Below are 16,428 nucleotides of genomic sequence, written 5' to 3' on the forward strand. Positions count from 1 at the left end.
GCTATCCTATATATTATAACAAAAATATTCAAACAAGGGAGAAATCTGCCAGGCCAGGTGATGGACATTTCACCAAAAAATAGCCAGCACATTATAATTACTAGCCAGAAATAAGTTGTGGATAAGTAAACAATTTGAAAAACAAAATAGGACAATTATCTCTTGATTTTATTGTTGGGAAAATCTTTGGTGCATGGCATACAGCGAGTGTCACCAGTATCTTCCTCCATGGTCTAGTGTACGCCAAGTCTGCGTTATACAGACTTATATACGTACTTAAAACTTTATATGCAGGGCCGGCTGGCACCACTGTTCTGTACATACATACATACGTAACATGTACAGTACATAAAAACTCCACAGGCTAAACTGACATCCGTCGCCTAATAGTCCATTTCTCTTTTTTTCTGAAGCATGGTGGTTAACAAATGTCCAACTACATCCATGTATGATACCTCTAATAGACATGGTGAAAACCTGGTGCATTAAAAAATAATAATCCGCTGCGAAACCATGAACAAAGTATACTCGTTGTTTACTTACGTGTATGGCGACAGATTCCCGTTTTGAGCGACTGTTCTAACTTGTGTACAACGGTTATACATCACATGGACCTCAAAAAGTGATGACATATTATGACGTATTCGTTCACAAAAGAGTATCGGTGACTCTGCGAAACCTCTCTACGGAACCACCAATGAAGGGCCAGATAGCTCAGTTGGTAGAGTGCTGTCTCATTAATCTGGAGGTTGCAAATTCCAAGTTCTGCTATAGTAATTTTGTCTTTGTTCAGCTCAAAATTAGTTTGGTACAAATTATATAAATGTTCAATTACTACCTGTCTATTCATTACAAGATATTGAATTGATTAATTGACATGCTCAGGTGCAAATAACGTACACCTTTGTATAACGCAGAAATGAAAAAAATTGTTTTCTGTTTTTTTCTTTTCAGATATGGATTTCAAACGGTGGCATAGCTGATGTTATGACAGTATTTGCAAGAACAGAAGTTACTAATGACAAGGTATGTTGACTTAATTACCTATCTAATTTACCCATATGCAAGATTTCTTTTTCAGATCTCTTTCTAACTTTCAAACTTTCTTCACACCCCACTCTCTAATAATTCAATATGGTCCACTTTTGATTGATATGCACAATGCCAACCTGCAACATGGTGAATGCAAAATACAACTAGTTCTGTGCACAAACTATACCATACACAACCGTACAGTTGAACAGTGCTATAATGGTTGGTCAACTAATACCAACAAATGTAATGGAATTTATTTAAGCATAATTCATTTATGGTTTAAGCATGATTAGTAGACAGCAACAAACAAGTAACAATAGGATATGTTGGTTTAAGCATGATTAGTAGACAGCAACAAACAAGTAACAATAGGATATGTTGGTTTAAGCATGATTAGTAGACAGCAACAAACAAGTAACAATAGGATATGTTGGTTTAAGCATTATTAGTACACAGCAACGAACAAGTAACAATAGGATATGTTGGTTTAAGCATGATTAGTAGACAGCAACAAACAAGTAACAATAGTATATGTTGGTTTAAGCATGATTAGTAGACATCAACAAACAAGTAACATTAGGATATGTTGGTTTAAGCATGATTAGTACACGACAGCAACAAACAAGTAACAATAGGATATGTTGGTTTAAGCATGATCAGTAGACAGCAACAAACAAATAACAATAGGATATGTTGGTTTAAGCATGATTAGTAGACATCAACAAACAAGTAACAATAGGATATGTTGGTTTAAGCATGATTAGTAGACAGCAACAAACAAGTAACAATAGGATATGTTGGTTTAAGCATGATTAGTACACAGCAACAAACAAGTACCAATAAGATATGTTGGTTTAAGCATGATTAGTACAAAGCAACAAACAAGTACCAATAAGATATGTTGGTTTAAGCATGATTAGTACAAAGCAACAAACAAGTAACAATAGGATATGTTGGTTTAAGCATGATTAGTAGACATCAACAAACATGTAACAATAGGATATGTTGGTTTAAGCATGATTAGTAGACAGCAACAAACAAGTAACAATAGGATATGTTGGTTTAAGCATGATTAGTAGACAGCAACAAACAAGTAACATTAGGATATGTTGGTTTAAGCATGATTAGTACACGACAGCAACAAACAAGTAACAATAGGATATGTTGGTTTAAGCATGATCAGTAGACAGCAACAAACAAGTAACAATAGGATATGTTGGTTTAAGCATGATTAGTAGACATCAACAAACAAGTAACAATAGGATATGTTGGTTTAAGCATGATTAGTAGACAGCAACAAACAAGTAACAATAGGATATGTTGGTTTAAGCATGATTAGTAGACAGCAACAAACAAGTAACAATAGGATATGTTGGTTTAAGCATGATTAGTACAAAGCAACAAACAAGTACCAATAAGATATGTTGGTTTAAGCATGATTAGTACAAAGCAACAAACAAGTAACAATAGGATATGTTGGTTTAAGCATGATTAGTAGACATCAACAAACATGTAACAATAGGATATGTTGGTTTAAGCATGATTAGTAGACAGCAACAAACAAGTAACAATAGGATATGTTGGTTTAAGCATGATTAGTAGACAGCAACAAACAAGTAACAATAGGATATGTTGGTTTAAGCATGATTAGTAGACAGCAACAAACAAGTAACAATAGGATATGTTGGTTTAAGCATGGTTAGTAGATGGCAACAAACAAGTGGTGGTCCAAAAGATGGTCATTACGGAATAAAGAATTAGGTCATCATCAGAACAAGTATCAAGTTTAGTATATGGCCACACTTGAATGTTGGGTTTGTCACCCTAAACCCAATTGATGTAACAGAAGTCATGATTTGGGAGACATCAGGACAAGTATCAAGTGTAATATATGGCCACACTTGAATGTTGGGTTTGTCACCCTAAACCCAGTTGATGTAACAGAAGTCATGATTTGGGAGACATCAGGACAAGTATCAAGTGTAGTATATGGCCACACTTGAATGTTGGGTTTGTCCCCCTAAACCCAATTGATGTAACAGAAGTCATAATTTGGGAGACATCAGGACAAGTATCAAGTGTAGTATATGGCCACACTTGAATGTTGGGTTTGTCACCCTAAACCCAATTGATGTAACAGAAGTCATGATTTGGGAGACATCAGGACAAGTATCAAGTGTAGTATATGGCCACACTTGAATGTTGGGTTTGTCATCCTAAACCCAATTGATGTAACAGAAGTCATGATTTGGGAGACATCAGGACAAGTATCAAGTGTAGTATATGGCCACACTTGAATGTTGGGTTTGTCACCCTAAACCCAATTGATGTAACAGAAGTCATAATTTGGGAGACATCAGGACAAGTATCAAGTGTAGTATATGGCCACACTTGAATGTTGGGTTTGTCACCCTAAACCCAATTGATGTAACAGAAGTCATGATTTGGGAGACATCAGGACAAGTATCAAGTGTAGTATATGGCCACACTTGAATGTTGGGTTTGTCACCCTAAACCCAATTGATGTAACAGAAGTCATGATTTGGGAGACATCAGGACAAGTATCAAGTGTAGTATATGGCCACACTTGAATGTTGGGTTTGTCACCCTAAACCCAATTGATGTAACAGAAGTCATGATTTGGGAGACATCAGGCAAGTATCAAGTGTAGTATATGGCCACACTTGAATGTTGGGTTTGTCACCCTAAACCCAATTGATGTAACAGAAATCATGATTTGGGAGACATCAGATCTAGATTGTTGGTCAATGTAAAAGTTAAAATCACCAAATATCAGCACTGTAAGATTGATGTCTTTCAGAAAAAAGTAGACGATCGAGAGAAAATGTGCACTTGTAAAACGTCTGTTCAGTAGGGGTTTTGTTTTATTGGATTGTGTTTTAAAGGAACACGTTGCCTTGGATCGGACGAGTTGGTCCATAAAAAGCGTTTGTAACCGTTTTTTATAAAATGCATATGGTTGGAAAGATGTTTCAAAAGTAGAATACAATAATCCACACAAGTATGCCTCAAAATTGCATGGTTTTCCTTTTACTGTGCGAACTAACACAGTCGGCCATTCATTTGACTCCCATAAATGGCCGACCGTGTTAGTCGACGAGGTAAAATGAAAACCATGCAATTTCGAGGCATGTTTGTGTTGATCATTGTATTCTACTTTTACAACATCTTTCTGCCCACATTCATTTTATAAAAAACGGTTACAAACGCTTTTCAAAGACCCACTCACCCGATCCAAGGCAATGTGTTCCTTTAAAATAACTACAACCACCTTGTTTTGTTGCAGCAAAACAATGCATTTTCAAGAGTAGTCAATTTTTTGCAGTTTGTAATATGAACAGATAATATTTAGTTTTAATTGAGTAAGCCAGTGCAGCCCATTTTGGTTTTTGTTTGTAACTCTTATCCCATGGTCAACATGTACAAATGATTAGTTGGTTGAGGTGATTAACACACTAATTATAGCATAGTATACAAACATTGAGTGGCTCAGAGTGGAATGGCAGGAATATTATCGCAAGGTAAAATTTGGAAATTCGCCTAGTGAAATGGAACAGTCCAAATTTTCACCCAATATTTGTTTTGTATAACTGACATATAGATCCTTGTCATTTGATGTATTTTAAAAGGATAACATTATGAAAAAATAACCATGTTTGTGAGTTTGTTTGACAACCCAAAATCATATTGCGCTGCATAGCGGCAACAATGCACAAATTTAATAGCAATCGGATCACAACCTTTTGCACAGGTGCTCTTTTGTTTTAGAAGCGGCGCGGCGGCGCTGTACTGCTCAAAAACATTGGGAACAAGGATGATCCTAACTGTTGAATGGGAAATGCTATTCCCCATGGGCGAATAGGTCTTTTTGATCGCCGGTGCGGATGGGAGTAATAGTGAATGTCACGTGAAGTAAATTCCACCAATCAAATGACAAGGATCTGTATGTCAGTTATATAATCATCTCTATTGAGTCAGACGTAATGTTTAATGATTTCCAGGGTGAGCAAGAAGACAAGATCTCAGCATTCATTGTAGAGAGAGCATTTGGTGGAGTAACAAGTGGGAAACCAGAAGACAAACTTGGTATCAGAGGATCTAATAGTAAGTCATTCTAATCATTGAAGTTGGTATGACCAAAGCTGACTTATCCACCTTTATAAGGTACTTAAGGTGCTTGATAAAGAGAGACATTTTTTAGTATACATGTAGGTTCTGATGGTACTCAAGGTGCTTGAGTGAAGAGAAACACTTTTTAGTAGTTCTGATGTTACATCTGCTTCTGATCATTTAGTTTTTAACAAAAACAGCAGTCAACCAATATGTGAACATTTCTATCTGGTTGGCTTTTAAACAAAACTCATTTTAATTTATGTTACACAATAAATAACAGTCAATGTTTGGCAAGGGTATTTATTCACATGTGCCCATCTTTATTTGCTAAAATGTGTGAAGAATATGGGAGGTTGTTTTGATATGTGTGCTCTGAATGTCAGGATAATCATGGACCCTGACACTTTGACATTTGTTCTTTGAAGGAGGAAAAGGCAATAAAGTTCACAAGTGGGAAATGACAATTCATAAGTGATGTATCTTTGGTGCTACTGTAAGAAATATTATCTTGATGATGTTCAAGTATGGTAATCTAAAAAATGGTGAACACTTTGCATTTTTCATTTTGATCTAATAAGCATGTGAGGTTCACTTTGAGAACACGCCCGTTCCAGTCGAGAATGTTCTGGGTGAGGTGGGCGGAGGCTTCAAGGTTGCAATGAATATTCTGAACAGCGGTCGTTTCAGCATGGGCAGCTCAGGAGCAGGGATGATCAAGGTTGCAGTAGGTAAGGAAGAGGAGGGTGTGGAGCGGGTTGATCAAGGTTGCAGTAGGTAAGGCTGAAGAGAGTGGAGTGGGTTGATCAAGGTTGCAGTAGGTTAGTATGAGGGGGTGTGGAGTGGGATGATCAAGGTTGCAGTAGGTAAGGAAGAGGAGGGTGCGGAGCGGGTTGATCAAGGTTGCAGTAGGTAAGGATGAAGAGGGTGTGGAGTGGTGGATCAAGGTTGCAGTAGGTTAGTATGTGGAGGGTGTGGAGTGGGTTGATCAAGGTTGCAGTAGGTTGGTATGAGGAGGGTGTGGAGCGGGTTGATCAAGGTTGCAGTAGGTTAGTATGTGGAGGGTGTGGAGTGGGATGATCAAGGTTGCAGTAGGTTAGTATGTGGAGGGTGTGGAGTGGGTTGATCAAGGTTGCAGTAGGTTGATATGAGGAGGGTGTGGAGTGGGATGATCAAAGTTGCAGTAGGTTAGTATGTGGAGGTTGTGGAGTGGGTTGATAAAGGTTGCAGTAGGTTAGTATGAGGGGGTGTGGAGTGGGTTGATCAAGGTTGCAGTAGGTTAGTATGTGGAGGGTGTGGAGAGGGATGATCAAGATTGCAGTAGGTTATTATGTGGAGGGTGTGGAGTGGGTTGATCAAAGTTGCAGTAGATTATTATGTGGAGGGTGTGGAGTGGGATGATCAAGGTTGCAGTAGGTTATTATGTGGAGGGTGTGGAGCGGGTTGATCAAGGTTGCAGTAGGTTAGTATGAGGAGGGTGTGGAGTGGGATGATCAAGGTTGCAGTAGGTTATTATGTGGAGGGTGTGGAGTGGGTTGATCAAGGTTGCAGTAGATTATTATGTGGAGGGTGTGGAGTGGGATGATCAAGGTTGCAGTAGGTTATTAAGTGGAGGGTGTGGAGTAGGTTGATCAAGGTTGCAGTAGGTTAGTATGAGGAGGGTGTGGAGTGGGATGATCAAGGTTGCAGTAGGTTATTATGTGGAGGGTGTGGAGTGGGTTGATCAAGGTTGCAGTAGGTTATTATGTGGAGGGTGTCATGTTGATCAAGGTTGCAGTAGGTTGGTATGAGGAGGGTGTGGAGTGGGATGATCAAGGTTGTAGTAGGTTAGTATGTGGAGGGTGTCATGTTGATCAAGGTTGCAGTAGGTTGGTATGAGGAGGGTGTGGAGTGGGATGATCAAGGTTGCAGTAGGTTAGTATGAGGAGGGTGTGGAGTGGATGATCAAGGTTTCAGTAGGTTAGTATGAGGAGGGTGTGGAGTGGGTTGATCAAGGTTGCAGTAGGTTATTATGTGGAGGGTGTGGAGTGGGTTGATCAAGATTGCAGTAGGTTATTATGTGGAGGGTGTGGAGTGGGATGATCAAGGTTGCAGTAGGTTAGTATGTGGAGGGTGTCATGTTGATCAAGGTTGCAGTAGGTTGGTATGAGGAGGGTGTGGAGTGGGTTGATCAAGGTTGCAGTAGGTTAGTATGAGGAGGGTGTGGAGTGGGATGATCAAGGTTGCAGTAGGTTATTATGTGGAGGGTGTGGAGTGGGATGATCAAGGTTGCAGTAGGTTAGTATGTGGAGGGTGTGGAGTGGGATGATCAAGGTTGCAGTAGGTTAGTATGTGGAGGTTATGGAGTGGAATGATCAAGGTTGCAGTAGGTTAGTATGTGGAGGGTGTCATGTTGATCAAGGTTGCAGTAGGTTAGTATGTGGGGGGGGGTGGGTTGATCAAGGTTGCAGTAGGTTAGTATGTGGAGGGTGTGGAGTGGGATGATCAAGGTTGCAGTAGGTTAGTATGTGGAGGGTGTGGAGTGGGATGATCAAGGTTGCAGTAGGTTAGTATGTGGAGGGTGTGGAGTGGGTTGATCAAGGTTGCAGTAGGTTAGTATGTGGGGGGGGGGGAGTGGGTTGATCAAGGTTGCAGTAGGTACGTGTATGAGGAGATTGTAGAGTTTAGAGTATGCTCACAGAAATTTTGTTGTTTGTGATTTTACTGTATACATTAGTTTTGAGAAATGGCACAATGAAACCGTAGCTCAAAAAAAAGAAAGATAACCAACATTCTCTCAATATGTACTTGGATTTCTTGTTCTCTTTTTGAAAACATATGAAATGCATTCACTGATTATAATGGGTTGTGGTTGGTGCTGCACAGTCGAAACGTTTAAGCTAGTGCGCATTAGACCAGGTATTCTTTATGTGTAAGTATTGGCTAGCCATATTATTTAAGAACCTGTTTGGAGATTTTTCACACACTTTAATTTGATTATTGATATTGATTAAATTTTGCATGAATGTTAATTATGCCCTATATGTTTTTAGGTATGGTAACTGAACATGCAAGTACCCGCAAACAATTCAATACTAAATTACGTGACTTTGGATTGATACAAGAGAAGATAGCCCAGATGACCATAACAGCATACGTAATGGAAAGCATGGCTTATCTCACAGCTGGAATGCTGGATAGACCTGGACCTCAAGATTGCTCATTGGAAGCTGCTATCGTTAAGGTATGTGGAATACACAAAAGAAATTTTTGTAGTTGATACCAACATAAAACAAGTAAGAATAAACTTTAGCCCTTTTCACACGAGAGCCGAAGACCAACGTCCCTTGTTGTGGGCACCAGTTGTCTGTCACAAAGGTTGTTTGCGATTTCATGACCAACATTCACACGATCATGCACATTGCGTTCCCGACTTCCCTTGTTTATGTGAGATGGCACTGTGGGTTGTTTGTCAGTTCGCTGGTGCTCTGTCAGCGTCCCGTGTAATGTCATGTATTTGCTTTAGGTTACCATCGATCATTTGTTGGCGCACCAATGTGTTTTTCAGGCATAAGAATCTTCCGGATTTTTCACCTTAAAATAATGTGTTCTCCGAGTTCAGTGTAAATTTGAATTGAAAAACAAGGGATAAGTGAGACGGTTTGCGTCCATACCATTATTTTTTGCGTGCATTAAAAGACGCTCAGAGATGCTCAGAGTGTTTCTTGATTGGATTCAACCCTTGCTAGATGTTGACGCCGCCAGAATATGCATGTGTGGAGAATTTGCAGCGAAGTACATGTACTTCAATTGTACAGCGATTGATCACAACAAATTCTCACTACATCCTGTGATAGAGTAAGGAAAAGTCCTACTTGTGTTGTGTGTGCAGTGCGAGCGATGTGTACGCTTTCGTTGAACATAAAAAGGACTGACTGTCAAGTCTATCTGCACACGTGTGTTAACAGATTTTGTTTCCCGATTTTGATGCAATCAAAATGACACTCGGTAGTCGTTACGTGTTTTGCAACATGAATCCGTTTGGATGTCAAGGGAATTGACAATATGATAACAAATAAACGATTTTTCAGCGTCCCGACTCCAAAGATGAATGTCTCCGAAAGCATTTTGTTTGAAATTGCAAGCGGAAAAGCCAGATTCAAGGCTTTCTTGATCGGAAGCTTCTTGGGTACCTTGGATACCTGGAATATACAAACTTTCTCCATCAGCTAATTACGTGTGCTGCTTAAAAGTTTTTGCATAAAGAAATGCAACCCCATGGTTTGTGCATGCATGATCGTTGTGCGATCACCGAGGACCTTTGTAATCTACTGTGTGTCGTTTCACACGAGTGACTCGGCGATTCTAAACAGGGTTGTGATTTTTTGGAGGAGGTCTTGATCCCGGTTGTTTATTACGCGGGTCCTTGGTGATTTCATCGCACGGATTCATTTCACACGATGCAAATTTGTGATTATATAACGGGAATGTGATTTCGCTCCTAACGACCATGTTTTAGAAAGCTCGTGTGAAACGGGCTTTTAAGTAATAGTAAACTTGCGGATACAACTATGTTTTAAATCTCTTTTGAAGATGCTCTTAAGAGACACTCTTTTAAAGACACATTTTGAAATTGATACCACTTCATGCAGCACGTTGTATACTGGGTTTACTAGTTGCTGAGGGGCACTCGGCAGCCACTGCCAGAAACACCAGGGCTAATCCCTTCTCTTAACGATAAGTGTACTGGGTTCGATTTCACAAAGAGTTAGGACTAATCCTAACTTAGGACTAGTCCTAGGAGATATACAAATTGCATGGATAGTCCTAAGTTAGGACGAGTAACTGGTCCTAACTCGAGATAAGACTAGTCCTAACTCTTTGTGAAATCCACCCCTGGTTTCTTTATGGCATTACACAACACACGGGACCTACAGCTTAACTCCCATTTAAAGGCCAAAACATTCGTGGTTAAGTATCTTGCTTAAGGACACAAGTGCCGTGATCAAATCTGGTACCCACACTCTGCTGAACAGAAACACCAGAGCTTGTGTCCAGTGCATTTATACTCTCGGCCACAACTTTCCATTTAATAAAGTGTCTCTAAAGCGATAAACAATAACCAAAGGAGCAAAAGAAATGTAAATCATACATTAACATATTGTGGTGATATAAGCTTAAACATATATGTCAACACTTCCTAAACTATTATATTATTTCTCTGAATTTACATGCATTTAATATTACAGGTGTTTGCATCTGAGGGTTCATGGGTGTGTGTGAGTGAAGCCCTCCAAATTCTTGGAGGTCTTGGCTATATGAAGGACTATCCATATGAGAGGTACCTCCGAGATGCTCGCATCCTTCTTATCTTTGAAGGAACCAATGAGATTCTCCGGATGTATGTTGCACTTACTGGTATGCAAGCAGCTGGCAAGCAATTGGTCGACACTGTCAAGTGAGTTAAATATAGTTGGTTTCTTTATTTGATGTATGTTGAACTTACTGGTATGCAAGCGGCTGGCAAGCAATTGGTCGACACTGTCAAGTGAGTTAAATATAGTTGGTTTCTTTATTTGATATATGTTTTACTTACTGGTATATATGCAAGCAGCAGGCAAGCATTGGTTAACAAATAAGTGTACTACATGTTCATGCTGGTTAACATGGTTAAAGACTACAGTACGGGTAATAAAACTGATTTATCCTCCTCTATCTCCAGGAAACTACAGAGTCCCTTGAGTAATCCAGGGTTTGTGACCAAGGCTTTACTTGATAGATTCTTGTATAAGATCGGCCTGAAGAAAGGTGTCAAGTTGGATCATGATAGTGGTGGTGTCCACCCAGTATTCAATGTGAGTATTTGTATATGTCACATCCCGGAATTTGAAGTTAGCCAAAACGGGACATAACCTTTAGTAGATAGTTTAACACACACCAAACGAGAGGGTCAAATCAAACGCATTATCCACAAATTTATTTGCGTATGAAACTATATACATTTATTTACAAGTCTCCCTATTTACAACACAATAGTTAACATATTTTATACAAGAGAGCATTAACAAAACACAAATTACTGAACAGTTATCATCACGGAGGCTCAACCTGTTTTGTGTTTGCTGGGGTGCGGTGCTTGGGGTGTCGACACTAAGGCCCGCTGAACACCAAGTCCCTCCCGTCTCACTCTAGTCTATATGAACTCTTTCGTTTCTTCCTTCCCGTCTATAATAGTACAACATCTCTCTCTCTTCCCCCATGTGCGGCTCTCCCTTCACGGGTAAGAGTGGGGCTTCTTCTCCCAGATTGGGACCCTGGAAAGTTCACATAATAACACCTTATAATCCAAAAAAATAATATCAATAGGTGACATCTTAATGCTTGGAAAACGCTACTCACTTAGTTTCAAACAAAAGTCTGTGTCACCACCTTTAAATGCGGCTGTCAAAACTATGTGGTGACTAAGATTTTCAAAACAAACATGACAAAATGATTTGCAAACGTGACATAGTTTAACAGGACAACAACAATTAAGTTTATTTACATTAATTTAAAGAAAATCAATCATTAGTGTTACCGATATAGCAAGGTATATTTGCCAACTTCAACTGTTCTACAATTTGGCTTGAAATATTTGTTCATGCACTTCAATTACTTTTCGGTATCGTTCCGACTTCACCAAAACCCAAATCTCAAATCGGCCGTTAAATTTACTCCCTTGAAAATAATATTCAAAATAATTTCTCCATCAAAGTTAAACCCTTCACTCTATAAACCTTTTCAACCTTTAACACTGAGTTAAATCCAATATAGATACAATAATTTTGGTTTTTACCCATACACCGATGTGTGTTAGCACTGTGTACTCAGTACTTTCCCGAGTCCTGTGAAAAAATATCACAGGCATGTTTACTCGGGTGGGATTCGAACCCACGACCCTTGCAATTCTAGAGCAGTGTCTTACCAACTCTACTACCGAGGTTGCCCGGCAGCTAGAGGCAGTTCGAATCCTATGTTTTGGCAGCCTAGGAGGTAAGACACTGCTCTAGAATCGCAAGGGTCGTGGGTTCGAATCCCACCCGAGTAAACATGCCTGTGGTATTTTTTCACAGGACTCGGGAAAGTACTGAGTATACAGTGCTAATCACACATCGGTGTATGGGTAAAAACCAAAATTAATATTCTTTATCCCTGATGCAAACTTAACATCTATTATAAATATAGATACAGTTACATCAATGTTCCACAAGTTATATTAACTTTCCTCAGCATATCCTGGTGGTTTCCCTCGTCATCGCAAAATCTTGCTTCAACACTTCCGTTTACAAGGGGCCAGAAAGGTTGTCACTCAGACTGCCCGGTCAACATGGGTTGCCACTTTAAGGCTCTCTCTAAACTTGCACCCGGTTCTGCCGGTGTACTTCAGCGGCTTGTCTCGCGGACTGTTACACGGTCTCTACGGCCATGGCCATTAGCTGGAGACGAACTCTGGAGGCTGAGCGTTGCAAACAGAGGGGTCTTCAAGAGACCGTTGGATATTAATTGCAGGCTGAAATTTTGCACTGTATTTTGCCAAATCTAGAAGATCTTGGGATATTTTCACCCAATTCACTCAAAGATAGCCTATTGCTACTGGTCTGTCTGCCACACACTCACATCGGGCCTCAGCTCTCTCTCTCTCTCTTTTAAAATTGCTGCCTTCTCTCGGAAGATCAGTTTGTGTACTAAATAAAATTGTACTGATTTCGACTAGCAATCACTCTAATATTCCTCACTTACAATAAAACACTTTAACACATTCCCTAGATTCCTGGAACTCAAGTAAGAACAATGATCATGAAACACATTAGCACTGTGGCGTATAAGGCATGCAGGCCGCGCCTAGGTTTTTTCCACTAGTCGAACCATACTGCCTAGAAACACTACGCCTGATGGCTGGAACTCCTGGGATTGAACCAAAGTAAAACAGGGGTGTTTGCGCTAACTAAAATTTGACAAAAGATGCACACATAACTCGGAAACTGATCAGAAATTTGTGACAGTCTGTTCGGTGAACAGTAATTGTTTTGACAACATTAACCAAAAGAAAAACGCTCACCTGATTTGTTATTAAGGAACTTTCTTCTTCAAACACAAATCCAAATTACTTGATCTCAATATCTTAATCAAACAAATACTTGCTCAAATCAAGTTATTAAATAAAACAAAATATTATTACATACAGGTCGTTCTTTCGATCCTGGCCTAGGGTAGTACGCCAATGAAACTGCTTAATGATCAGTTGACACAATATTACTGAGGGTCATTCTATATGCTCTAAGAGCACTCAATTGCTCATTCAATAAGAGACTTCTGCAGAATGTAATCTGGAAACAACTAGCTCAGTTCTTAATAACTGGCTCTAACATATCGAGGCTGACAAACACAATGTCCTCTCCTCGGATATCTCAAGTCGCAAGTGCCCACTCAAATAATATTTGCTCCCAACGAAAATTATGAAACCCGTGAAAAGGTGTACCCTGTGACTTCAATGTGTTACCAAAGGGGTGCATCATCGAAACAGAAGCACTACTGGCCCCCTATAAATTACAGCCAATCACAGAGTATTCTATTTACCATACAGAATTCCCATTCTTTAAAATGAAGTCCACAAACTTTACAGGCCCATTGGCCATAAAAACCAAAATCTTGTTACTCTTAAACGCAAACTTTACTTTGTACAATAGTAATTTCTCCAAACCAATTCACTTCGTGACAGTATACATAGTGTGAGTGTTGCATTTGTGCCCCCTTAGCCCAAAAGACTGAAAGGGGTATTGTCATTCTTTACGGTATCCGTCTGGCTGGGCAGTTTTGTTACCGGACAGTAACTCCAGTTGGAAGTGACATCTGGACTTGAAACTTGGTAAAAGGAAGTAGGAGTTTTCTGCGGGGTGAACATGTAAAAAGTCAAGGTCACGTCATGACCATATTTTTAGTTGACGTTTTTTTTACTTGTAGCTTTAGGTAGGATTGCCTGGCTGTTGTTGAAAGTAAAAGGGGTTGTCAGTCGAGCAGATTGAGGATTTGTAATGGTTTTGGCTGCTCAAGTAAGCCAAATTCTCAAAAAGGTTTCAGTTTCTGCAAGATACATGAACCTGAACCCAAAAGTCAGATGTTTTTATTAGGAAAGGTCTGCACAATATAAACAAACTACAAAATATTTGTGGCAAATAAAGTGATTGTTGTTTGGGAAGTGCAGTGTGTACATCATTATCATTAACATTTAAAACTAATTTTAAATAACACCTTTAATGTCATTTGTTTGACAGGATGAGGCAAAGACGTTGCAGACTAGAGCAACCCAGTTTGGTTATGTTGTGGAAAGTCTACTAGCCAAGTACAAGAAGGTGAGCTATACGTACATCACATCTTACAGCTTGGTCCACCATGTTAACTAGAACACCTATGTTGAAGCAAAGACTTTGACAAAAAGCTTTAGGACATGAGGGGAAAAGGAAACTCATATAGTAATTACTTCTGAGAATTGGATGTGTAAAGTCTGATCATTGTTCTTTTGGATTTTACATATTTTCACTCTGATCATAGTCCATATATTGAAGGACGTAAATTTTGTTAAAGGTCTGTACAAATTGCTTCTCCCTCCTCCCAACTTCCTCTCTGTTTATTAGGGAATCATGACGGAACAGCTGGTGCTGAAGCGTATAGCAGACATTCTCATAGATGTGTATGCAATCACAGCCGTCTTATCACGTGCTTCTAGGTCTAAGACCGTTGGCCTGAGGAACTGTGATCATGAGATGACCATTGCTAAGACGTTTTGTAAGCAGGCTGATGAGAGGATAACAAAGAACTTCTATGATATCGCTCGGGGTGAGTTTTATACAGTTTTGTTGTACAGATGTCCAATCATACAATCATTGCAGTGAGTTGAGTGTTGGGTCAACCCAGGGGTTGAGTTTAATAAAGTTATGTTGTACAGATGTCCCATCATACAATCATTGCAGTGAGTTGAGTGTTGGTCAACCCAGGGGTTGAGTTTCATAAAGTTATGTTGTACAGATGTCCCATCATACAATCATTGCAGTGAATTGAGAAGTTTGAGTGTTGGGTCAACCCAGGGGTGAGTTTAATAAAGCTCAGTTGTACAGATGTCCCATCATACAATCATTGCAGTGATTTGAGTAGTTTGAGTGTTGGGTCAACCCAGGGGCGAGTTTAATTAATTTTTGTTGTACAGATGTCCCATCATACAATCATTGCAGTGAGTTGAATAGTTTGAGTGTTGGGTCAACCCAGAGGTGAGTTTAATAAAGCTCAGTTGTACAGATGTCCCATCATACAATCATTGCAGTGATTTGAGTAGTTTGAGTGTTGGGTCAACCCAGGGGCGAGTTTAATTAATTTTTGTTGTACAGATGTCCCATCATACAATCATTGCAGTGAATTGAGTAGTCCGAGTGTTGGGTCAACCCAGGGGCGAGTTTAATAATAAAGTCTTCACTTATTTATTGTTTAAACATATTCTTATTAACCCATATCCGCCTAAGTGTTTATTCATACATCGGGAAACATTTAACACAAAAATAAGGTCATCATTGACAGAAACACTTTGTATACCCTTGGAAACAGGACAAAATTCTCTTTATTATGTCAAGTTTGTCCCTTTTGACAGCTGCCATAATGACTAACACTAACAGGAAAAACAAGAAATTTGATACTTAAAAAAACTAAAAATTGTTTCTTGGACAATAACAAATACTGAACATAAGTATCATGACTGGAAAGAGTGTTTTCTCAGCTTCAAAATGATATCATAACTTGTTGACATGTACCATTCTATAAATGTACAAGTCAATAATGTAATGTTTTCCTTAGGCAATTTTCTCTGTCTAAACAGCAAAAATTCACATATTAACAGTTCAATCCTGTGTGCTGTGGACGCACTGCATTTTTTACCTCTTCCTCTGAAAAATTAGACTGCCAAATAAGTGAACTTCCAGGCAAAACATTGATCAAAATCGACATGAAACTCAGCGAAACATACTGTAGTGCTTATTGAAGAAAAGGATTGTGGGATACATTTCTGGTCTAAAACAATGAAGAACGAAACAGGCAAAAAATCTCCTGCGGGAAATCCGGTAGGTCAGCGTTTGTAGCCTTTTTTTGTTGGTACGGATTATCATGTAGCTTGGTGGATATGGGTTAAAATATTTCCCTTTAAAGCCATTAGTATAGGAGCCTCATTCCATGACAGCAGCTTTTTTTAATTTCTTTTTTCCC

The 16,428-nt window shown here is 39.3% G+C and overlaps 1 protein-coding gene across 1 annotated transcript in view; it reads left to right on the forward strand.

The window, feature by feature from the left end:
- Positions 1 to 16,428, forward strand: part of LOC117306776 (complex I assembly factor ACAD9, mitochondrial-like) — a 34,997-nt gene that overhangs the window by 18,114 nt on the left and 455 nt on the right. Inside the window, exons 7-14 of the mRNA XM_033791281.1 lie at positions 955 to 1,026; positions 5,058 to 5,160; positions 5,748 to 5,897; positions 8,199 to 8,389; positions 10,395 to 10,603; positions 10,868 to 11,000; positions 14,457 to 14,534; positions 14,817 to 15,018. Coding sequence (XP_033647172.1) covers positions 955 to 1,026; positions 5,058 to 5,160; positions 5,748 to 5,897; positions 8,199 to 8,389; positions 10,395 to 10,603; positions 10,868 to 11,000; positions 14,457 to 14,534; positions 14,817 to 15,018 — 1,138 coding nt within the window. The remainder of the gene's footprint in view (positions 1 to 954; positions 1,027 to 5,057; positions 5,161 to 5,747; positions 5,898 to 8,198; positions 8,390 to 10,394; positions 10,604 to 10,867; positions 11,001 to 14,456; positions 14,535 to 14,816; positions 15,019 to 16,428) is intronic.

Source organism: Asterias rubens, chromosome 2 (assembly GCF_902459465.1).
Source record: "Asterias rubens chromosome 2, eAstRub1.3, whole genome shotgun sequence".
Lineage (NCBI taxonomy): Eukaryota > Metazoa > Echinodermata > Asteroidea > Forcipulatida > Asteriidae > Asterias > Asterias rubens.